Source organism: Gavia stellata, chromosome 5 (genome assembly GCF_030936135.1).
Source record: "Gavia stellata isolate bGavSte3 chromosome 5, bGavSte3.hap2, whole genome shotgun sequence".
Taxonomy (NCBI): Eukaryota; Metazoa; Chordata; class Aves; order Gaviiformes; family Gaviidae; genus Gavia; species Gavia stellata.
Window position 1 is genome coordinate 36,459,184 of NC_082598.1, and position 23,631 is coordinate 36,482,814.

Below are 23,631 nucleotides of genomic sequence, written 5' to 3' on the forward strand. Positions count from 1 at the left end.
TAACTAAAACATCCCTACTTTATCAACGCTGTTTACAGCACAAATCCAAAACGCAGCCCCATACTAGCTACTATGAAGAAAATTAACTCTACCCCAGCCAAAACCAGCACACCTATTCAGGAAAATCTGTTAGGTTTTAGTTCTTCCAGCTTTCAGACATCTAGATTGTTAAAACTTTTCAATGTAGGAAACTTTCTCCCCAGCTTCGCTAGACTACAGTTGAGCAAAAGAATATTATACTTCACACACTGAAAGAATTTGGCATAAATGCTTGTTACAGATGTGTGAGACTTCTCATTGTCTAGGGAAGAAATGTTTTTAGGCTTTGGTGTTTTAGGTTGGTAGGAGGGCTTTCTTCCTGTGTTGTGGGGTTAGGTTTTTTGTTGTTTTTTATTTAAAATGTTGAAAGCAGGACTCGCTCTTCTATGTGAACCTTGATAATAAGAGTGTATTCTTAGGCTGTGGGGAGGAAGTGCTGTGTCGCAGTCACTTACAGTCTAATAGTAATATGCTGTACTACATAATAATAGATGATTACTGTAATATTAATGTATATGATGTTTTACAATAGACTTATGTTTACTCAAAGCCACAAACCTTTTTATCTTTTGATATATTGCAGTATTTTGTCCAAGAAGGTCTTGCCTTTGCAACTTTTGGATCAAAAATTCAGCAAACCTACACACATACAGTAATTCCACACATTGCTGTTTTAGTACATGTTAGAGATTAATGATGGTTGCTTGTAGTTTGAGAAATAATATCCTTCATTTACTTATTCATTTATGTTTAAGTTGTTGTTGTTGTCAGTAACATGAGTGGATATGTTTGACATGAGAATCATTCCTTAGAATTTATGTTAGGACATCATGCTATTTTAGACTATAAAAACATTTGGTTTATTCTTTTCCCCAAACTCAGGATGATATATTCTGCCCTTCTTTTTGGAAGAGTGATTCATCAGTACAGCTTTTATGTTTTGTTTAACATTGCTAACATTATTGAGCAATTCTGTTTACTTTTTTATTCTGTTTGAAGTGTATGTGCACCTGGAGCATCACAGTTGTAACATACTGATTTTTCTAGTACTACATTTTGGGATTACAAGTATGACATGCTTTTCTCAGAGACTGTAAATGAAAGAGCTGCCCTACTCTGCCCACTGATGAGAGTTTTTTGCTTTATATAGCTAAAAGTATGTGCTTTATGAACTTGTTTTTTTCTGGTCAGTAGCTTTCTTCACCTTTGTAGATTGAAGAGCTGGAATTCCATAGAACTTCCTTGTCAATCTGTCTTCTATTACTTGACAGGAATTTTTTTCTTATACAAGGCCTGAGGTACTGCATGCAGGATATGCTGCTTGATATACCTTTGAAATGTTCATTGGAGAAGGATGCAGGGTTTTGTAAATAATTCAAGAATAGAAATCTACAACAGTAGTCTGTGCAGGCGGTCAAAGAGTTTTGATGCAGATATTTATTTTTTCCCTGTTGGATTACATCTTTTATAATTTCTTGTCCTGAGGTTAACACCTTGTCTAGGGAAAACTTTCACTTGTTCTGCTAGAACATTCTTGGAGTAATGCCTATATTTACTGTTATCAGAAAGACAGCTTGATTTCTGGCACAGGCATTTGGCATCAGACGTGATGCAGGGAAAGTAGTTCAAATATTAGGAACTTAGGCAGGAATCAAAGTGGTTTGGTGCTCTCTAGCTTTGTGAAAGGGTGCAAGGAGGTACAGGGAATATATGTTGCTCCCACAGACTCTGCTAGAAAGAGCTGTGATGGAATAAAAAGATGCATTGCTCTGAATAACAGTAGTTATAAGGTAGTGATTAGCAATTTATGGAAAAAGCACAACTAGCAAAATAGATCGCTGTTAAAATTAATGTCAGAATTTTTTACTTTTGCCTGTGTGCTTTCATAAGTGGAACCTGCTTTTGATTGCTTATCTGAGCTAGCAAGGCCAGAGTGTGTCTCTTGCCGATAGAGGATGCTGCTGATTCAGAAAACATTCTACTCTTGTGTAGAGTACTCTCAACCCATCTCCTCTCCAGTGGAAAGGGACATAAGTGTGACTGAGGTGTGTGTTGTGGTTTTTTTTTCCCCCATGTCTGCATATATGTGTCTCTACCTGTATTGATATAGTAACCATTATTTCTGCCAGTATAAATAAGATACTCAACTTCATAGACTGGAGACTACACACCATTTGAACTGTTAATGGTGTATTGTGTGATGCAAAAAATCTATACTGGTATATAAAGGTAAGTATTTGGGGACCTTGAAATACAGATTCGCAGCTACCACACCATTCTTCAGTCACTTCATCTGAACTTAGAAGTAATTCATATCTCTGTGTAGTTTTTTGTTGGGTTTTTTCATAGTTTTTATTAATTCTGACTAGGATTTAGGTGTTAAATGACCTTAGTGAGCTAAGCTGCTGTGTTCAGCCAAGTTCCTAGGGAACAAGTGACCTTTTGAGTTCACACTGGAACTTCACTGGAAGATGGCAGCAGGTCTGGGACAGCAGTTCTCGAGTCTTAGATCAAGGGAGATGAGGGTGTTCTCCTTTTCTGTGGATATTTGGTCTTCCCACGCATCCTTGTGCATTCTTCGTACCCCGTGCTGTTATGACTCACTGCACATAACACTCCATGTTGTTCATTACCCCACTTCATGCTCCCCCAAAATGTACCCTAAGCCCCAACAGATCCAACTCTGATCCCAGTGCCAGTGTAGTCACCCTCCCACACACACACAAAAAAAAAATCACTTACTGTGTTTCTCTGCAAGGGCTGTCTTTCTGTTTTCACCTACTTGGTTCCCCCAGTCATCTGTGCTGCAGATGTCATTAATGCTTCTCTCCACCACTTGCTCTAGTCATTGTGGCCTCTACCAGCACAAAGATCCTTCAGCCAAACTGTTTCCCTTCTCTTGCAGTCTGGGCTGCCTTTATCTTGCTGGAAAACCTGAACGTCCTTTAGAAATGCAAGTACTGTACTGTCATAAATGAATGTATATTCATTTGTCTCCTCTTGATTTAATGGTGGTGATGGACTGTGGTAATTGGGTGGGGAGAAAAGGGCAAGGGAGGGGTACTGCCTCTGGTCATCCCCCTAACTGGCTGCCACCACATACAATGAATATACCTTGTCTTGAGCCACAGCCTTCAATCCTGTGCTGCACTGCACCAGCCCTGCCATCCATGTCATGCCACAACCAGGGAGATAACTTCTAGGTATGGGAAGAAACAGGAGGGGGAGGGCAGTGGTCCATCGGGGTTGTGCCTGGGCACCTTGTACTTTTCTCCCCTGATGTATTCCACACTGCTTTTTTCTCTGCCTTTCCTTTGTCCCATCCTCAAGGACAACCCCTGAGTCTGAAAGCATCAGGCCTCAGATGCTGCATACTTACATGGTTGTAGAAAGAATACCAAGGTTGTTTGGCCTTACTGGTCTCAGTCTAGAGGAGAAAGCTGTAGGGAATGCAGTTGTGAAAGAGAATGTAGTCTTCTGGGTCGTCTTAAGAGCTCAGAAATATCCCGTTGGGTTGGTGGCTCCTTAGAAACTCAAGCACACAGGGTTTTATGAGATATTTTCACTTATTGGGTTCAAAGCCATTTTATGCCAAGACTAAAGACAAAATGTTGGTAGTTCCTGAGATTACAAAGTGCAAGGCAAAAAAAACAAAAACAAAAAAAAAAAGCTGCTATGGCCCTCTCATCAGGGCAAGCTATCAGGATGTGGGATTGGCACGCAGGTGTGCCTGGCTAAAATATACTGCAGTATGGTGCAATTCTGATCATAGTATTTAAGCTATAGGCTCTTTGTGATCAGATTTTTTTGTGGTCTGCTGATTCCTGACCCAGACTTAGATTCCTGAACACTGCAGCAGTAATTATAATAAAAGACTGACTATTTGGCAGGTTCAAGGAAAGTTTTGGTTATTTTGCACACTGCTCAGTTTTGTGGGATTTTTTTTTGTAATCTTAGCCTACTTTCTTTGTGGTGATACTAGTCACACATAAACTTGATAGCTCTTCGGTTAAAAAGACTTTTCTGTAGACTGAAGAACTTTAAGAGTTTTTTGACATTTAGAGTTTGTCAAGTAAGAGATAATTAATGCAACTGGCAATTGAAGACAATTACAAATACTTGTATTGATAAGAACAGAAACATGTCCTTGAATGCACTGTTATCTGCTTCCCCCTCCCCCACCTGGACTCTGCAAAGGAACAGTGTGGTCACTAACATCAGTGACATTAGAGGAGGCATAATATAAATAAATTTGAACAGCTGTCAAGGCACACTAGTCAGCTGGTTAGGATTCAAAGGAGGTGAAACTGAAGCCCTCATGCATTTGAAAAGCAAAGTAAAACAAGAACAAGTAACATTTTTTACCTTCTCTCTGAACTCAATTTAGGAGTGCTGCATTTTCAGTGGGTTTTTTCTTTCTTTTTCAACATAGCTGCAGAAAAGTGTGAACTGATTTTTTTTTTTCCTTTTTCTGACAGCATTAGAACTAGCTTTAGTGCTCTACTGATATGCCCAAAGTTGAATTAGCAGGATTTATCTTGGCCCATTGTATAGCAGCAATCTTTTGATAGTGTCGGGTTCCTTTGTTCTCCAGTTATTGCCAATCTGACATTTCCTTCTGTCATTGACAATACGTATTTTAGTGTCTTTATAGATACTAATCACAGAACCATTAAGGTTGGAAAAGACCTGTGAGATCATCAAGTCCAACCATCAACCCAACACCACCATGCCCACTAAACCATGTCCCAAAGTGCCACGTCTACACATTTTTTGAACACCTCCAGTGATGGTCACTCCACCACCTCCCTGCATAGCCTCTTCCAATGTTTGACCACTCTCTCAGTAACAAAATTTTTCCTCATATCCAGTCTAAACCTCCCCTGGCGCAACTTGAGGCCGTTTCCTCTCGTTCTATTGCTAGATACATGGGAGAAGAGACCAAGGAAAAAAAAAGGAAAAAAAAATTATGCCTAAAATCTATGTCCAGATGCCCAGATTTATAAAGCATTATCCTATTCCTAGAAGGTAATCATGCAGGAACACCTTCTGGGATTTTTTTTCCTTATTTTTATATTAGTATTCTACTTTTATTGTAAACTCGATATTATAATAAAGTAAAAGAAGATGAGGGAAATAGAAGGAGGAGGCTTTTGTCAAGCTGGGAGGTCATCAATGATATGATATTATATATGTATTGGGCTTGAATCAAGAGCTCTGAGGAGCTACAATGCAATTTAGAGCAACTAATGACATTCCTGCCATTAGTGTCTGTTACTAATTTTTTTTTTTTACTCTTTAAATCTGATCAGGAATGTGTATTTGGTTCTGAACACCTGTATTATATTACGTGATCTGATTCTTTGGTCATTAAGATCAGTGATGAAATTTCTGTTTACTTTAGTGGTGCAGGATCAAGGCTCCAGAGATTTAGCACATCAAAAGAACAAGGAAAGTGGCAGTGTTCTTCAGTCCATTTCTCAAAAGGAGAACATAATGAAAGAATTAGTAGATTTATATGTATGATTGAAAAAGAACAAAGATTGTAGGGTTGGTAATAAACCATAAGAATCGGATTAGTTCCGGGTTACAGATTTTGTAGGTCAGCACTGCCATTTCAGTGTGTTGATGAGTTCATTTCTGTATGCAGCAGGCCATTCTCCAAATTCACAACTGCAAATCGCATGTAAGTTAACATGCCCTTGGTACAATTCGCAGCAGAGGGCAAGGGAACCACAGGAGCTATTCTCTCATTCTCCCGAAGAGCTTTTCTTAGAACACTTCTGCACCACAGAATCTGTATCTGCTCTTTCTGTAGCTCAGGGCTGTATCAAGTCCAGTGTTAACCTGTTCAAAAAGTAATGTTTTAGTACTGAGAGAGGTCTCTCTTTTTTGCTTTAGTAATGGGGACTTCATACTTGTCAAAATACAGGCATAAAAGCACAAGCAGAGAATTGTATTTAAACTAGAATAAAGCAGGCATATGTAGATATTGTATGTTCAGAATCAAGCTTGAAATTACTGCAGTGTTAAGGTATTCAAATTCTGTGAGGCTGTTACAGTTGGAGTGTGGACTTGAAACATGCTCAATTCTCATAGGGAAGTCACTTTACATTTTACACGATCCATTTGTGATTGAACTGAACATATTGAGAGCTTCCATTTTTAATATTGAAAGTAAATAAGTGATCTCTGCAAGTCTAAATGTATGTGTTAGGAGATGCTGATGAAGTTGTGAGTAAAATGTTGGATGTAACATTTAGAGACAAGTCTACTGTTTCATGTTCTGCAACTGGCTTTAGTGAAGAGCTATTTCTAGCTGAAGTCCTTCCTTTGACTTTTGCTTACTTAGGTATTTCCACTTGACGATGAAATGACTGGCACTTGATGCAAGCACTTGTGACATACTACGTCTGAGCCAAAATCACTTGTCCTTTCTCGCATGTGCACTCTGTGCAGGTTTCCAGTGTCCATGCATGAACTACCAAGACTCTGTAGATTCCTATTACAGCTAGACAATGACAACTGACATCCTGTGAATACTATACTATTTCCTAAGTCACTTTCTGTGATTTTTTTTTTTTAATTCTTCTTTAATAAATAAATAATCAGTACCTGATTGGGAGTGGGGAAGAATGATCGTTTCATACAAAGTGCAGTTTAACGGCTATACAGACAGATTGTTGACTTCTGCCATATAAGTATGCATCTAGACAATACATCCTTATTAACAGAGGTATTTTTAGTACTTTGGAGACTTGTGTAATCGCAGTTTGCATTGTCTCTCGTTGATAGGATGCATGTCATAACCCTGTCCAGCAATGATTTTGTCATTGCCAAATGTTTGTAAGCCATCAAATGGATTGAAATTAGTTAGCAGAGGGAATGTATATATCTATGCAAGGCAAGCACTGAAGGCGAAATATATTAAAAAACTTAAGCTGGTAATTGGAAGTTGTATGTAGCTGGATGCTTCCAAATTTGTCCTGCCATCAGGTTCTTTTTTTAGATTATGGAAATTTCTTAATCCTGTTTCATGTAGAAGTAATTATGCAGAATGGGAAACTGTCTGTATCTTACAAATGCTATGTAAGTAGCTGTTCTAATTTAATGCTTGCTGCATGATTCCCAGGGTTAATTTCAACAAGAGGAAATGATGTGTATAATAATAACTTCAACTAGAATCTCTTAAAATTACATTGTGGGTGAAACAAATAGTGTCCAGTGGATGTTTGTGCTTTCCTTTTGAGTTTACTTTCACAGAATTGAATTCAGTAATTGTCTCTGGGGATCCTGTAGGGCAATATAAAATGGTCTAAGTATGTTTGCAAAGCAAATATTAAAAAAAAAAACCCCAACTTCTCATCCTTCTAGGAATGTAGAAGAGAGGAGTAACCAAAGGTAGGATTAGAAGAGCGCAGCCCATCTTCCCACCACGTTTACTATCGCCAAACAGATGTGTTGTTTCAAGTTATCATAAAGTGCAGAGAACTATGGGGTACTGAAGACGTACTCAACATAGAGCTGATGATATGTAAGGGATACTTACTATTTGTGTCATCTTCCAACACTGAGAAAAGAATTGAATGTGAGCAGAATAGCTTATGCTGGTCACCAGTGGAGGAGTTCGTGTTGTGCAATGCTAAAAATTTGAGGGTTTTTTGCAGTTTAAATAAAAATCAATTTGCGAATGTTTGTTTCGTAGCTTCTTGTTCATCCTTTCTCTTCCTTGATGATATTTTTTCTTTGATATTAAGGCTTTTCTGAAAAGACTGGAAGCAGTGAAACCAACAGCTGGTATGAGGCGTTCTGAACAATTGATGGACTATCAGCGCCAGATGAGTTATTTAAATTCTTCACCATCTGTAAGAAGAGGGAAATCAGCTTTCAGCCAGCTTAGTCCTTCTAGTAAGTACTTTCAAGTTGCAGATTCTTGCATTTCTTTGCATGTGTTTATCTTTTTATCATTCAGAATTGTGAAGCACATAATAGCAACTAAGTTCCCTTCTCTGTCTTCCTTAGATTGATCATTTATGACATAGAAATCATTAAAGTGATTCTGTTTTAATCATACCAAAAGTATGTTGACCATATGAATCGTTTACTTACCGTCCTAAATTTCTAATAAATTATCTTGTTAATCGTCTTTTCCAAGAAAGTCAAAGAATCACTGTTGTAAAGAAGTATTTCTCATTTTGCCAGTACCCTTTAGTGAAAGAAGAGAAGGAAGAAAAACCACCACACAAAAACCCCAAAGAAGTTTCAAATTGTCATTCAGAAAATGTAAATGCTACTGATAGTAGCCTTGTTTCTCTTAGAAATTGTGTGTGTAATACTTGGAAGTAGATCATATGTCACCATAGATTCATACATGTTGGATTAAAGAACCACAGCACGATGACATATGATTGAATTCTTTGTCCTGACCATTTACAAACAACTCATAACCTTTTGGGTTTGTATTCAACTTACTGTGATCTGGGTTTTTCCTGGAAACTATGGTAATGAGTGTTGCAGTACTAATATAGCATGAAGTTTTCTGTTGTACCGAGCATAAGCATTCTCACTCTTTTTTTTGTGTGTGTGTGTGTGTGTGTTAACAGGAGGCACTTCAAGAGCATCTGCTGTACCAAGTACAGTGAGCCAGAGGAATGAAAAACCCGTGTCTGATTCAGCCAGCGGAGCATTACAGAGACCTAAACCCACTAATGTTCGTGCTGCTTGGTTATAAGTGCGTTCTTTGCCTCACATTCTGAGATGATCCTCAGACTTCTATTTTTAGTGCTTTTGTAAATTCTATGGGCAAAAATATTTTCTGTATTGGTCAGTGATTAAAATGCGTTGCATATGATATAATTGCTTATAAAATGGTTTTAAGTGAACACTTTCACTTCAGTCAGTGTTTTCCATGACACGAAGAACTTATGAAAAAGAAAGAGGTATTTAAATGGACATATTAAATAGAAATTGCTAATTATTATTTTATTCTCAAATCATAAGTGGAATTTGTATCCATAACATGAAAGGACAGAATTGCTGCACTATAGGTGCAAGATGTAAAGAAAATCTTTAATAATATTGCATTAAACTCATAAGCATATGCTTAATTCCTAGATCATCCTTGCTTTTCATCCTGGCTTTAGGTAAGCCTTCTGAACCTTCTGGGTCACATTCTTATGAATGAAAGAATCTTCTTTTTACAGCAGCATGAAGGGGTGAAAAGCAGATTGTGTATTCCTGCATGGTTAGCAGGAATACTGAGGCTGCAGAAGATGTTGTTCTGCCACTCTGGCACTCCAGGTGTTTAAACGTTTGTTTTGTACTCAAGGCTGTGTCTCTTCCAGATTTAAAAGAATTTTGGAAGTTGTATTGGAACCTTTGTGTAGGAAAGAAGCATCTGATGCTATTTGAACAAGAGTAAAGACTGAAGTGAACAACAGTTTCAGATTCACTCTAAACAAGAGTAAGTTTTAGTTACTTCTCAAGCTAGAGAATACTAAGCAAGGGAAATATTTCATGGCCCTGCTTTTGCAGATCCTTGCCCTTCTTCATGGGGAGATACAAACTTGAGCTGCAGGAAACTTGAACATCTGATTTTGAGAGCGACTACTAACCAGGATTGGGGAAAAAAAAACAAACATAGAAAACAGAAAATCTTGTTATGCTGCTTAACCTGTTTTTTAATGTCATGTTCATACCAAATATTTGTAGTAGTGTCAGCTAAGTTTCAGTAGCAACATCCATTTACGAGGGGAGCAAAATTTACTGGAATTGGTAATTGCAAATAGTAGGTGGTATGCTTTATTTCTATACATAAAGGCAAACTTTCAGTGAACTTATTTTGTAGGACTGTAGTCCTACAAAGAGCATAAATTGTGATGCCACTATCCATGGATATAGCAGGAACCTTGCTTGCTTCTCCAGCTTCTTCGCAGGAGAGATACAGGAAATCTCTTTGTATTATGCATAAAGCAAAAAAAAAAAAAGCTGTATTCAGTAATGCTGGGTCTTAGCCCTATGAAAAGGAAAGTTTATTGTTCTTTGCTCGTGCTTGCATGAAGGCTTAGACTTTCAGGTATTCTGCGTTGTAACAAACTTTTTACTTGATCCTGTGTGATAGTTTGGCAGAGCTTCTGCACCTGGTGACCTGCCGATCAAATTTAGCTGTTTGACAATATTTGAACTTTTAACTTTAAGCAGCATTGTGGCAAACAGATTTTTATTGCAATTATTATTCATTGATAGGGACTGTAAGGATTTTTTTGCATAGTGCTGCTGTATTTATTTGTACTATTGTGCTAATTAAAGTTATTCACTATTTAAAGATTTTTGTCCTTGAATGTGAATATCAGGGTCACAGTTTAAATACTTTTGAATGTTCATATGATAATTCTTTTCTGTGAAGGAATTCATGAAATTAATTACTTTTAATTGCTTCATCTTATTTTATTTAACTTTGGTATGAAAGACTGTCAATTTTGTATGTCATTTTTGTAAATCATAAGAAATAAAATATTTAACATGAATTGTTTGTGATTGCAGTGGCTTCTTTCAGAATTTTATAATTGGTATTAAAGTGCAAAGGAGGTCATGGGAGAAGTGTTTTGTACTACATGTAGTGGAGGAAGATGCAAAGAATCAGTTTATTCATTGATACACTTTACCTGTTAGTGACTTTGGTGTGTTTTTTTTTTTAAATAAGTCATATTGACATGTCTTCATTAAGTTAGATAATATCATGAAGATTTTTATAGCAAAAAATTCTGTTTCTAATAGACTTGTTTTCTGTCTTTTTTGTAAGCTGCCACTTTATGTTCTCTTCTACTTTTTCTTTTTCTTCCCCCTCCAGAAGATCTCTTTGAAAGGGAAGTGCAGGCTGCTTTGCTTCCTCCTTAAAGTGAACTGCCACACTGGTTTGACACACGGTTTCAGGTAGGAGCCAATCTCCCTGCTGAAGTGATAAGATTGCCAGTTTGGGTGACAGCCCTGGTGTATCGATCTCACTTGAGAAATGGACTGTGATGCCTCTGTCATGTTTTTGCTCTGGAAGTGTCCCTGCCTCATTGTGGGCCCTGTTTCTTCCAGGACAGGCTTCTGTTGTGTAGCCTTTCTACAATACTGAAGGTCTTAAAGAAGGCCCTAGTTCAGATCGTTGACTATGTGAGAGGAACGGGGAGTGATGATGCATCCCTGTCTGGATAGGTGACATGTGAAGGGCGTTTTCCCAAGCAGACCACTGAATCTTTTAGAACTCAGTTTTAATCCCAGCAAACATCAGAGACTCAAACTAATTTGGAAAAATCACACAAGGCCATTCCTCATATGGAATGTATAGGCTTTCCCCTGTGCCAGAGCCTGTCTTCTATCAGATTGCTTGCAGAATTTACTGAAGACCCTGAGGCATCTTTGCTGTCATCCTGCCACTCAGATGAGGGTTTCTCTGATTGTCCTAAATCAAAAGGCTGGCTGGATTTAATGTCTTCTGTGATGTATGTAGACTTCACATTGGACTGTATTTTCCTGATTGTCATCTAATGAGTTTCAGGATAAACCCCTGTAAAAAGCCTGAGACACTTTGTTCTAACAGATCACCAATAACATTTTTATCCCAGTGCTTTTCCTTGTTCTCCATGGTCAATAGACAAAAGTAACTTCCTGCCTTCCCAACCTGGGCAGCTCATTGAGTCATCTGGCAGATGAGAGCTTGTGGTTTTTCCTAGCGCACAGTCTGTACGTCAGTGTGATGGAGATGAGGGCAGTGACTTAAATCACACCTTCTAGCTGTGCAGTCATGACTGTCATATTCAGGCATATGAATACACAGTGATGTATCAACAAGCCAAATGGTGAGGGAGAAGAAAAGGCTCCTTCGGTATCAAAGTGGCGTATCTTATGAACCCAGTACACTGAGTACATTTTTGTGGTGTTTACCTGCTCAAAGTCTTGAGGAAAATAGTGGATGAACCATGTAATTGTCACCTGCTGAATGAGGAAGTACAGAAATACAGAGCTGCATGTGGAGCCATCTTCCAGGACTGAAATTATGTGGAGGTCATCCTGTTTCGGATATTGGCAGGGATTGCTAATGCTTGTGGTACAGATCTGTTTTGTCTTCAGGATGCATGGTTCTAATACCTTGGTCAAGAAAGCTGCTATGTGTCTCCTGGTAACTCCTGGCCAAGATGAGACAGGATTTGGCAACGTTGATCCTCGTAGCTGTCACTTCTGGTTCCGGGACCATCTGTGTTATTCACTACAGAGTCCTAAAATGCCATTCTCCATGATTTTTGTTCTGGGCTCTGATTGCATACAAAAATCATAGTTCTCTCTGCTGTGTTATATATGGTCAGAGCTTGGAACAAAAAAGACAAGTCTCAGTTCTCTCCACACAGTGGCTCTTAGGACTAAACATGGTATTGAGAGATTTTTTTCTGGTTTGAAGTGAGAGGAACTTCGCAAGGGGAACACAGGTGGCTGAGATTTGCCACTTAGGGCATGGTGCTTCTTTCCCTGACATCCTAGGTTGGCTAGTGTGACTCTCCATCTCCAGCTGAGATTATCCAATAACCATAACTGTGGCATCCCTGCAGATGGAGTGTTCTTCTGGTTTTTGAACAACTTAGCAAGGTTTTTTTCCTTCTGCTGTGCTTAAACTCTTCCCCATGGCTTTTAAAGAACTGATGGCTGCTTCTTCCATGACAAGTGTAGGGCAGAGAGTGGACATTATCACCTTCACAAAGGTGGGGAAGGTTCAGTCTGCTGTCATAGATTCTCCCCCTCCCACTCTCTGCAGTAGGCTATGCTCTTTAGAGACAGGTTTATCTTTCAGACCCATCTGAGGTTCCTAACTTCATCTCATCCAAAAGATCAGTGTACCTCAGTTCCCTCCCCAGGTAGCGTCCTTTCGGAGCTGGGCAGTACAGTATATGCTGCATGGTAGGTGGGCTTTGACTTTCTGTATTAGTAGGATATATTACCAGGCCATTCAGGGCAGGTTTCCCAGTGTTCAAGTGTGAGATATAAGGGAGTAGTGGTTTTGATGCAGGCTTTTGCCTGCAGAGTTTCTCTGTGACTAACTATTGCAAAGGTGCAAAAGGATTGGGGCAGTGGTATCAATTGACTGTGACAACCAAAGTTCATTTGACTGGAGTTCAAATAGCAATTGGAATCTATCTGCGAAGTCTTCTATTTTCCAGCTTTGCAGAGCTGATGGCTGGATTTTAGGTTATACTTTCAGCAGGTGTTACGCTGAGTGCCATGGACTCAGTGCAGAGCTGCTTTCAGGTGAATAGTTACTTCATTGACAGTATCTTTATGGAGAGTACTGCCTGGAATCTGCCACAGGGTGTGCATGTGTGCAAGCATTCAAGCAGAAATAAGGAGCTGTTTACCTGTAGTTTTTTCCATATGTATTATTTCATGTATTGTCTCTTACCCCAGTGGAATTTTCCTGCATTGATACTCCTCACTCCCCTTTTTAATAGCCTTTACCCCTCCTTTGTTTTTTGCCTTTTTCTTTTTTTTGGAATATAGTAACTTCTTTCATTTATGGTCATCTGAAGTTTCTTTTGCTTTCTCTTAATTCTCTTATTGCTCACTCACACACACACTTTCCCCCAAGGTTTGGTACCTCTGCGTATTATAATCTATCATCGTCTCTGGTATATTTGTAGCCAACTTATATCTTCTCTAAACACCCAAATGCCATATGCAACCTTGTCAGCGAGGTAAACGTGAAATGAATCATTGCAGCGTGTTAGCAGATTTCTCACGAGGAACCATTAGCAAGGTGTGGAGGAAGGAGAAAAGGAAGAGAAAGGGCAGAAGCAAGCAGGTAAAGCTTTTAACTAAGACTACTGCAATAAGCACTTTGAAAAAGAGTAGAAAAATTTTCTTTACAAACTTACACTTCAACAGGTTGCAACCTTGGTTATTTACCACGGGGAGGAAAACAGACCAGGTATCTAGAAAAGCAACTGTCTTAAGATAGTGACCATGAAAGGAGGGAGATGAAACAATCAGGCCAGTTTGAAAGAGACACTACCTTCATGAGACAAAAATAATTAAATTTAGGTAATTTAAAAATAGATTATAATTTTTGGACCAATTTTTTCCCAAATGCTTCAGTTCTTCAGGTGGATAGATGTTGCTTCCAGGTACTGTTTTAGTAGCTTGTACCTGCCTTCAGGGAGAATGGAGCTGCTGGTCTGAATCTGTAGCAGACACACACAGCTGATCATACTAAGTGAGAGAGAGCTAGGACTACATGCATCTAACAATAAATGAATTTCAAACATAGGAAAGGCATAACTGGAAGCCAAAGCACAGAACTTGGAACTGATTAAAATGTGAATCTCTTAGCTCTCCATTTACTGCAACTCACAAAACTGGTTAATCCAGAGTTCTTACCCACATACTCAATTATGAAAATCATATGAGTAAGTATGCTCCCAGTCCATGAGAGTAATGGGATAGTTCTGTGATAGTCATATGCAATGTTAACCAAGATAGTGTCCACAAATACATTGTCTTGGGAGACTTGTTCCATTTATACTCCAGAGTAATCTATTTTCACAGAGCAAGGGATAATACTCTTTGCAGCAGCTTGCTTTTGCATGTTGAATTGCTCCAGCTTTCACACAAGCAATGATGTGAGACCAGGTGTCAGGGAAAGGCAGCTTACAGCACTGATAGTACCTGCAAAAATGTCCCATCTCAGGTATTCAGAGGAATAACCCCTTCACTACAGCAATACTATTCACTCATCAATTCTACTAGCCAAGGCATCATCTACTCTGCAGTTTATATTCAACATGGAAATTGCCAGCTGTCTAAGTAACTAGTCTGTCTTTTGCCTTCCAAGCACAGCTAGTGCAATCCCAATGTTTATGTTTCCACAGTTTTTTCCACCCTAGGGCACTAGAAATGACAGGCATTCCAGCACTTTCATTGGAAGGCCACATGAGGGGGCACCTTACTGTTACATATGAAGTAATAAAAGATGCAGCTGAAAAAAGCTTGCTTAGTCTTACCCCTTCTCCTAGGTGGATACATAACAAACATTTGTTTGTATGTAATATAACTGAACCACTAAAATGGACACAACTCACTTTCCCTCCTTTGCTTAATTAGAGAGCCTGTTCTTCAGTGAGTTCACAACCATGCAGCATCTAAAGTTTGAAAACCTCTGTATTGAGCATGTTCTCATCACACTCATAATTAGTAGCTCAAGTTGTTAATAATGGTATAGTTATTAAAATAACTTAACACTTAGAAGTATTCCATTCTAGAATACTTTTTCAAGTAAAATAAGCAGCAATGACTTCACTAATAAATGAAGACACATGTCAAAGAGTAATATAAATTAATTATCAAAGCAGCTAAGGCTATACAGTAGTTTAGCTCTACAACAACTGGCTGCAGTACCTCAGGCTGAATCCACTTGGTTTTGCTAGCGTAGAATTATCAATAACCATTCAGACCACTGTTGAAAAATTTTCAAGAGGCTTAGGCAGTACCAGACAATCACTAAATAGAGTGCTGATGAGCACATCACTTTAAGGGACATGTACTTGTAATGTGTTCAGTGTACTGAAAACAAACAGGAAAAAGTTCATTAATATATTAATTTATTTCATTATTTCAGTTTAGTTCAATTGAACATCAGAGCAGACAACTTTTTGCTTTGTGAAGATACAGGGAATTTTTGAAACACTGCATTTCCATGTTTACAAAGTAAGTTTGAAAAATCAGATTATGGTTTCAACCATATGATTGTACAATTTGTCAGTGATAAGGCTGCAGTTAGGAACTCAGCCTGGTGCTTTAGTATAGTTTATATTTTCAGATGTGCTTTTCACATGATATTAAAAAATACAGCTTTAGAAGAAAACATGATTTTAATTCATGTTATATCATCACACTGTTGGGTAGCTAGAGACATCACTTAGTACAAGAGGTATTTCTAAAGATCTTATTCTATTAAGAATTCACAATATTAGATTTTAAACTAGGTATAGACCACCTAAGTCTTGTCTCTAGACAAAATGTATTACCTGAAATTTGAAGTATAATATATACACAGGTTCCAATACAAATGTTGGAGGTATTTTCATACAAAATGAAACTGTGATGTAATGGATACTTTGTAAATTAATGCATCCTCATCTCAACCAGATATCTTACTCAAATTTTATTCTGTTTCCCTAGGAAATATTTTGTTGTCCATTACATCACAATAGCATATTTTTAAAAAAAGTTGATTGAGAACAATTGAACTACATTATGATGTTAAATTTTAGACATATTTCTTGATTTCATCATAAAGTACTAATACAAAAGCTCCGCCCATGCCTCTCAACACATTCGACCAGGCACCTTTGAAGAACGCTTTGGATCCTTCATCTTTAGCTATCTTCTTCCAGCAATCAATTGTGCCCTTGTACATAATATCAGCTGTGGAAACAGACATAAAGGTCAGAAGGCTTGAAGTTATACAGCAAGTCTGTTTCAACTTTCATATATTTCAAACAGGGAATAAGCAAGCTATAGCATGAAAAGTAATTTTAGTTCTCCACATGGAAATCAAAACAAATCAACTCTCAGCCTCTTAAGTGAACATGACAAAAATAACCAGCTATGTGTTTCCTACAGCTTTTTTTTTTTTTAAAGATTCCAATGAGAAGGTCATTAGTTTTCCACAAGACAAAAAGTACCCAGCATCTCCCATCATATCTCAATGAAGAGATACTTTCTGCTGCCAGAACACCATAGGAGCACTTATTCTTACCTCCCTTTCGGCCAGACTGCATCATCATCCTACGTCGCACAGTATCAAAAGGGTAAGAAACCAGCCCTGCTACTGCAGTGACAGTCTGGGCAATCATCCAGCTCACTACGATATGCACATTCTTTGGATCAGGCAACATACCTGCCATCAAGAACAAATGAGCAGAGTCAGTACAGAGGCAAAGGGTTGTGGGAAAGATGGCTGTGGAAGGAACAATCACCCACCAACCCCAGGAATCACTCAATCAAGTCAACTCAATCAAGCCTGCAACTTCTCCCTTCATCCATATTTGACTATTAACAGGTACTATGAGTGAAACACATTTATAGGACTGTCGGAGTTTAGGGTCTAAGCCCTCTTCATGCTCCCTGACCGAAAGGGTCTCTCCCACAGAACCCTCCCAGGCTTGTGTCATGAGCTGCAGTGAGTAACAAGCTACCATACAAGCCCACCTGTACAAGCCATAGGACAGAGAAAGAAACTGGGAAGTGTCTGAAAACACACTGCAAACCCAAGGCTTCTGCTCAGAGCAGCAAGTTGAGGGAAGCAGGAATGCATTTCAGAAGCACCTGTGCATACTCCAGCACTAGCACCCTGAAGTGGTGCTGAGCCAAGCCCTGCTTGTCCTTGTACTGCCAAGTGCCCTAGAGTGCCTTTACTGGATGGATCCTCCCTTGCAGTCACTTCTCCATGCACTTCTTACCCTTGGCCGTATCGTAAACCCCAAAATAGGCTGCTCTGTAGATGATGATGCCCTGGACAGACACACTGAATCCTTGGTACAGGCCCTTCAAGCCATCAGACTTGAAAATCTTGACAATGCAGTCGCCCAGCCCAGTGAACTCCCTCTCGCTGGCTCCTTTGCCCACATCAGCTGCCAGCCGGGTCCTGGCAAAATCCAGCGGGTAGACAAAGCAGAGGGAGGTGGCTCCCGCGGCACCCCCAGACGCCAGGTTCCCTGCGAAGTAGCGCCAGAACTGCTTGTGCCTGTCCACTCCCCCCAAGAAGATCTGCTTGTACTTGTCCTTGAAGGCGAAGTTGAGGGCCTGGGTGGGGAAGTACCGGATGACATTGGCCAGGTTGCCTCTCCAGAAGGAGATGATGCCTTGCTCCTTGGGGATGCGGACTATGCAGTCGATGATGCCCTTGTACTGCTTCTCCGCCGTGATCTGTTTGCTGGCATGCTGGACCTGTACGGAGGAGGAGGAAGGGTGGGAGGGTAGAGAAAGGGACACTGCAGGGGTGACCCCGCACGGCGGCCCGCTGAAGGGCAGGGACGGGGCCTGCCCCGCCACCTGGCCCGGCTCCCGCTGCCCCGAGGCGGTGCTCAAGGGCCCGGGCAGCTCCCGCGTAACCGGAGCCGGCCGAGCTCCTTCCCATATTTAGTCACGCCGGCCGGCGCCCGCCGCGCCGGCACCCACCTGTGGCGCAACCCCGCCGGGCTCCCGCCGCCGCTAGCGGGGCCGCTGCCGCCCCCCTGCTCCCGCCGCCTCCTCCTCACCTGCAGCAGCAACTTCACTCTCTCGATGGGGGCGACAGCCGTCTTGGAGATGGCGGCAGCGATCCCACCAGCCAAAAAGTCCTTGAGGAAGCTGAGCGCTTGGTCACCCATGCTGGGAGCCGGTCCGACACCGCCTGCCCGGAGAGAGCCAATGAGCCGCGCACCTCCCCACCCGGCCGCCCCCGCTCGCCGCCGGCCAAATGGCCCACTGCCCCACGCCGCCCTTCTTATATGCCGCGGCCTCTCGCGATAGGAGGAGGTGTCCCCCCCGAGCACGGGCATTGGTTGGGACCCTCCCGAGCCCGCCCCCATCGGGGGGCGCGGGGCAGCGCCGCCATCTTCACTTGTGGAGGGAGCGCGAGGGCCGCTGGGCTCGGGACGTTTAAAGGGCAAATTAAAGTTATCTGGTCGCTGCTGGGGAACGTTATGTCAGAGCATGTGCCTGCTGTATTAATAGCTCCCGGGAGGCACAGGAGGGGACTGAAGAAGCTGGCAGGAGTACCTCGGGCGATGTTAACTGTTTCATGCAGGCCAGAGGCGGGCGCTGGGGGCGGAAAGCTTGCCCAGAGAGGTCTGGATGCAGTGACCGGTCAAGCTGTTGACTGAAGGCAACTCGAAGAAGCAAGAGTGCTTTAAGCCTTGACTTGTTGTTGCGTGTTGATTCATGCCACGCAGGGTGAGGGGGACGTGGATGCTGGGCAGGCACGTGTGGATGTCGTGCCCTACAACAAAGGTCACTGGGGATGCATAGTCAACGTGGAAGGGGCTGCAGTGGTGCAATGTTCATGAGCTTCGGTAACCAGAAATAGGATAGGCCTCTCCGAGTCAAGGACAAAGAGAGCTGCTTCATGTTCAGTATGTTGTGTGAACTTGCAGGCATCGAGGTCTTTAAATACCCCGGCATGCTCCAGGACCTGGCTTTCCTGAAGAGGAGACAATGTGCCTTCCTGTACTGTACCCTCATTTCAACCCTGCAAGGTCAGACCCTCCCAGGAGTCGCAGTCAGTCCCCTCTGAAGGGGGGGGAGGGACTCCAGTGGGCACATGCCCAGGCACACTTAAGTTGCTTGACTTGCACCAGATGTGAAAGAAGAGTAAAGGCTGTAGTGAAACCCTGCCTTCATTCAGTGTCTGGTTCTTAGGGAAATGTTTGAGTCTCAAATGAAGATTACATGGCTCCCTCACCAGTTTCCCTGTTTCTCATCTGTTCTTTCTGGCTGACCCCCGTGAGAAAGGTAGAGCTCATGATTCACTGTTGGGTGACTTTTTTGTGTGGAATAGTTACATGAAAGCCAATGCAGCAAGTTGTAGATGCATACCTAGGAGTTTGCCTTAAAATGGCATTAAGATGTGCCCCTAGAACAATGTTATACTGAGGAATTCATAGCGTAATGGGGTTTGCTTTGATTTGGTAATATGGTATCAATAATGGAAATAGGATTCATGTTAATGTAGGTGCTAAAAGATTGGCTGTTCCATGAAGAGACATTCTCTTCAGGACAGCAAATCTCTTCTCACTGACGTGTTTGTTAGCACAGGTCAATGAGACTGTAAATTTGATCCCTCGTCTCTCTTGCCCTCTGCTGCTCTTACGTCTGTTGCGGTAGAGGTCTCTTCTCATGAACCTCAGCTCTGGGAAGTGGGTGACAGCTTTAACTTTCAGGAGCACCCTTTGCACATTTTCTATCCTGAGCAGATGGAGCCTTTCCCCAGCTTCTAAGAAAGGGGAAGAAAGCCCCCTGAAGAGACCTTTTCTCTGAGCGAGGACCAAAGGGGGGTGCAAGCAGGAAGCATAGGGGATCCCTAGAATTAGACTGTGAATTGAGGGGAGTATTGTTTAACGTGTGTACCCTTGACCTTTCCTTTTTCTTCCTCATACTTCGCTCACCAGGTCTGGTGTCTCCTCTTTTCACAGGAAAGTAAATATCCCTTTTAACGTCTAAGGGCTTCTACCTCTGGTTTCATACAGACCCGTGGGGTGGTGGTGCTCACAGTTGCTGCCCGGCTGTCCAGACTGATAAGGTCTTCTCAGTGTGTGCACTCAGGTGTCAGCTAGTGCCCCCCTGACTCGTGTATGGTGAGTGAGAAGTGGAAGAGTGGCAGTGGGATGCTACTGGGGAGGGAGCGGGTGGGGGGCCTGGAGTGAGATGATGGTGGGGGGGTTTGGGGGGGTCTAGCCTGAAAGGGTCTTTTGCCTGCTCCTCCCCACCATCTTTGATTTAGCTCATTTAAATTGCCCTTTTTAAAAAATTACTTTTTTTCTCATTTAAATTGTTTTTTTTTAAATTACATTTTAATAAAGTTTTTATCATAAGAATTACAGTTTTTGAAGTTATTGTTGTGCATCATAATTTTATCCCACAGAGGCTGTTTGGTTTAATAGGTATTTCTGTAGCAGTAATACTGTTTACCCATGACTGCCAGTATTTAAAGAGAGCAGTGCATAGAAAGTGAATAGCCACTTTTTCTGCTTCTGCTTTCCCCTCCCTGAGCCCAGATGTCTTTTTCCAGGAGATACTCAGCTTCCAAACAGTTTTAACAAAAGCAGGGCTGGACCAGGATATGTGTCTGCTGCCCGGAGGGTTATTATTCGGTTGTTTGATTTTTGGTCCAAATGCCTCTTTTGGATCCTTCCTATGTGTGACAGCGAGGCTTTTTATGCTACTTCCTGTAGGAGTTCAAATGTATCTTGTAAGGAACTTATTGCTGACTCCATCAGTACCACCAAACTTGAGGAAAAGCATTCCCCCTAGCTGGAAATGTCATTACAAAAAGGTGAAAGGAACTTTGGCTTTTCATACAGTTAGTTGGTGTTTGGTGTTCTATGTTCAGAAGAGTTACTGACACTTTTGTAGTGAAATGGTTAAAACAGTTCCGAAAACGAAACTTTCCTTTCTGAATTATTTAAAGGCAGCTTTTAAACCTCATTGTCATTAGATCTTTGCAGCTTGGGAAAGATTAGCTGGCTTTCTAGGCTGAGTTTGTGGGTGCTCTGTACTGCTGACGTAGCATAAAGACACTGGAATTCCTTCCTAAAATTTCTGAGCTAAAAATAATAACCTAGATCTACATTTTCAAAAGAAATTAGTGACTGACTGCGTTGTCCTTTGATGTGTGAATAGCCAGTTTGAAACACTACAGGAGATCAACTTTTACAAAGTAGAGTGTACCCTTGTTTATTTGCATTTCCAAGACACTGGGAACCCTAGTGTTGAGGCTAGGCCAGACACAAAATAAAAAAAGCTTTTTCTCAAAAATCAGCGGTCTGAATCTGAGAGCAGACACAGGGGGGAGCACAAGGAATCAGTCAGACCATCCTGACCCCCAGCATAGACAGCGATGCGTAGACCGTGTATTGGCAAGATGCCAAGAAGAAATATGTGGGTTTTTTTCAGGAAAGATTTGTAGAGTTGTAGTACATTCTCCTTGGACAAGGTTGGTTTATGTTTGTGGTCAGGAGAAGGAGAGTAAGAGAGCCCAAAGAGGCTAAACGAGGATGAGAGTTGAGGAGAAGTAACAGGGTTGGTAGTGACAAAGATGATCAAGAAGAATGAACCAGTGTGAGTTTTGATTTTTGTCTTGGGCAGATACTAGTGAGGGTAATTTTAGCTGGGTGTTGGTGTTACCTGGCTTAGGAGCCTACATTGAGCTGGAGAGGAGGAAAACTGGACAGTAAGTGTAAGCAGCACATTGAGGAGGGAAGCGTTAGTGCTGGAAATAGTGGGAGTCAACATAGGGTATGTTTATTAGAGCATGTCTGTAATGTGAGGACAAGGAGTTGGAGGAGGGTCAAAATTTCGGAAGAAAACTGAGGAAGTGAATGAAAATGGATATGAAACAGATCAGAAGTTACATTGTAACAGGACAAGCACTGGGTGTAAAAGTAGGAAAGAAAAAATACCCAGCATGTGACACAAGGAATAGACTTGCAGAAAGTGGGCAGTACCATATTGGTTTTTCCTTTGGCAAGGATGTGTGCAGAAAATGTTTAGAAAGAGAGCGTTTGAGAAGTGCATTAAAAGTGGTGAAAGGCAGTCAGGTCTTCAGTTAACTTGGAAAAGTAGGAGGAAAAGTTAGGAAGATGGCACAACTGGAAGGGGAGACAATTAAATGGTTGTGGATGAAGTAAACCTGATCACAGACCAACCAGGAAATTGAAGCTGAAGGCAGACTGAGGTATGTGTTTGGTAACCAGACTTCATAATTCATGAGATAGGAGTGGAGAGTAAGAAACAAAGAGAATCTACAGTCAAATCTGTGCTAGAGAAGAAGGATAAAGGTGGAGGAAGAGGGCTGAGATTAGATGGGATTTTATCAGCCTGATGAGATGAAAATAATGGAAAGAGCAAATGAGAGGACATGAGGAAGGAAGTGGCAGGTGAGGGAGCAGATCAGAGAGGAAGGATGGGACACCAGAGATCAGGGGTAGAGCAATGATTGCTGCAGACCACATCAAAGGAACGGCTCTTCTGGGGAGTAGGACACTGAGCGAGAGGTGCAGGTGAAGTGAACGGACCAGGGCAAGGACACACACATGGGTGTCTGCTATAGGGCGTCAGCAAGGACATCAGCATGAAGCTTGGGAGCTTCATGAGGATCAGTGTGAGAAATTGTGAGGAAAGGAAGAGAGTCAGTTGAAATTGCAGGGGAAGGCTGATAACGAGGAGCTGGGTGGCTGGCTGACAATTCTCCAGGGGAGGAAGGAGCTGAGATGTTGCTCAAAAGCAGATAAAAAGTGACAGGGATGGTGAGGGCAGCCCCAGTGTGAGAGTAAGGGGTGCGATGGGATGAGAAACGGAGGTCTCTGTAAGAGACTGAAGCTGCAGAGGGAGAGTCAGACAAGGGGATCCAGGACGTGTGGACATAGAGATTTAATAGGCCTGTGGAAAATATTTGAAGTGTATCTTCCAGCAGTAGCAAGTGAAGAGAAGGAAGGGGAGTGGGATGGGTTGGACAGAATGGGAATGCAAGAAGGGCTGGCTGAGCAATGGTAAAGTCTCGAGAGAGGGCAGATGGAGAGGTCGAGGTGTGGCAAATGTCACTAAGGGCAAAAGGGAGGCAGATTAAGAGGTCGGGCTTGGAGCCTCAGGTAGATTGTTTAAGAAACAAGAAGGAGCAACTGAAGGAATAAAAAGGGAGAGAGACAACCAGGCTAGGTGGAGAGAGAAAACTAAAGGAGTACAGAAATAAGTTGCAGCAAGAGGGCAGGGTGAGAGATGTGGAGGAGTAGCCCACAAGCAGGGTTAACCAGGTTAGACAGTCTCTCTAGTCTCCGTTGGCTGGTTTCATCTTCATGCAGATGC

General features: G+C 41.5%; 2 protein-coding genes across 4 annotated transcripts in view; one reads left to right on the plus strand and one right to left on the minus strand.

Moving 5' to 3' along the window:
• Positions 1-10,431, plus strand: part of CFAP97 (cilia and flagella associated protein 97) — a 37,419-nt gene extending 26,988 nt beyond the window's left edge. For all 3 annotated transcript variants that reach the window (XM_059817775.1, XM_059817774.1, XM_059817776.1), the window contains 2 exons: positions 7,797-7,947; positions 8,643-10,431. In XM_059817775.1, the coding sequence (XP_059673758.1) occupies positions 7,797-7,947; positions 8,643-8,770 (279 nt within the window). In that variant the 3' untranslated portion in view covers positions 8,771-10,431. The remainder of the gene's footprint in view (positions 1-7,796; positions 7,948-8,642) is intronic.
• A 5,220-nt stretch (positions 10,432-15,651) lies between these two features.
• SLC25A4 (solute carrier family 25 member 4) lies at positions 15,652-18,515 on the minus strand. The gene is made up of 4 exons (XM_059817562.1): positions 18,330-18,515; positions 17,532-18,018; positions 16,829-16,969; positions 15,652-16,494 (listed from the first exon to the last, which is right to left on the minus strand). The coding sequence occupies exons 1-4, from the start codon at positions 18,438-18,440 to the stop codon at positions 16,337-16,339; spliced, it is 897 nt and encodes a 298-aa protein (XP_059673545.1). The 5' UTR covers positions 18,441-18,515; the 3' UTR covers positions 15,652-16,336.
• Positions 18,516-23,631: the final 5,116 nt, after the last annotated feature.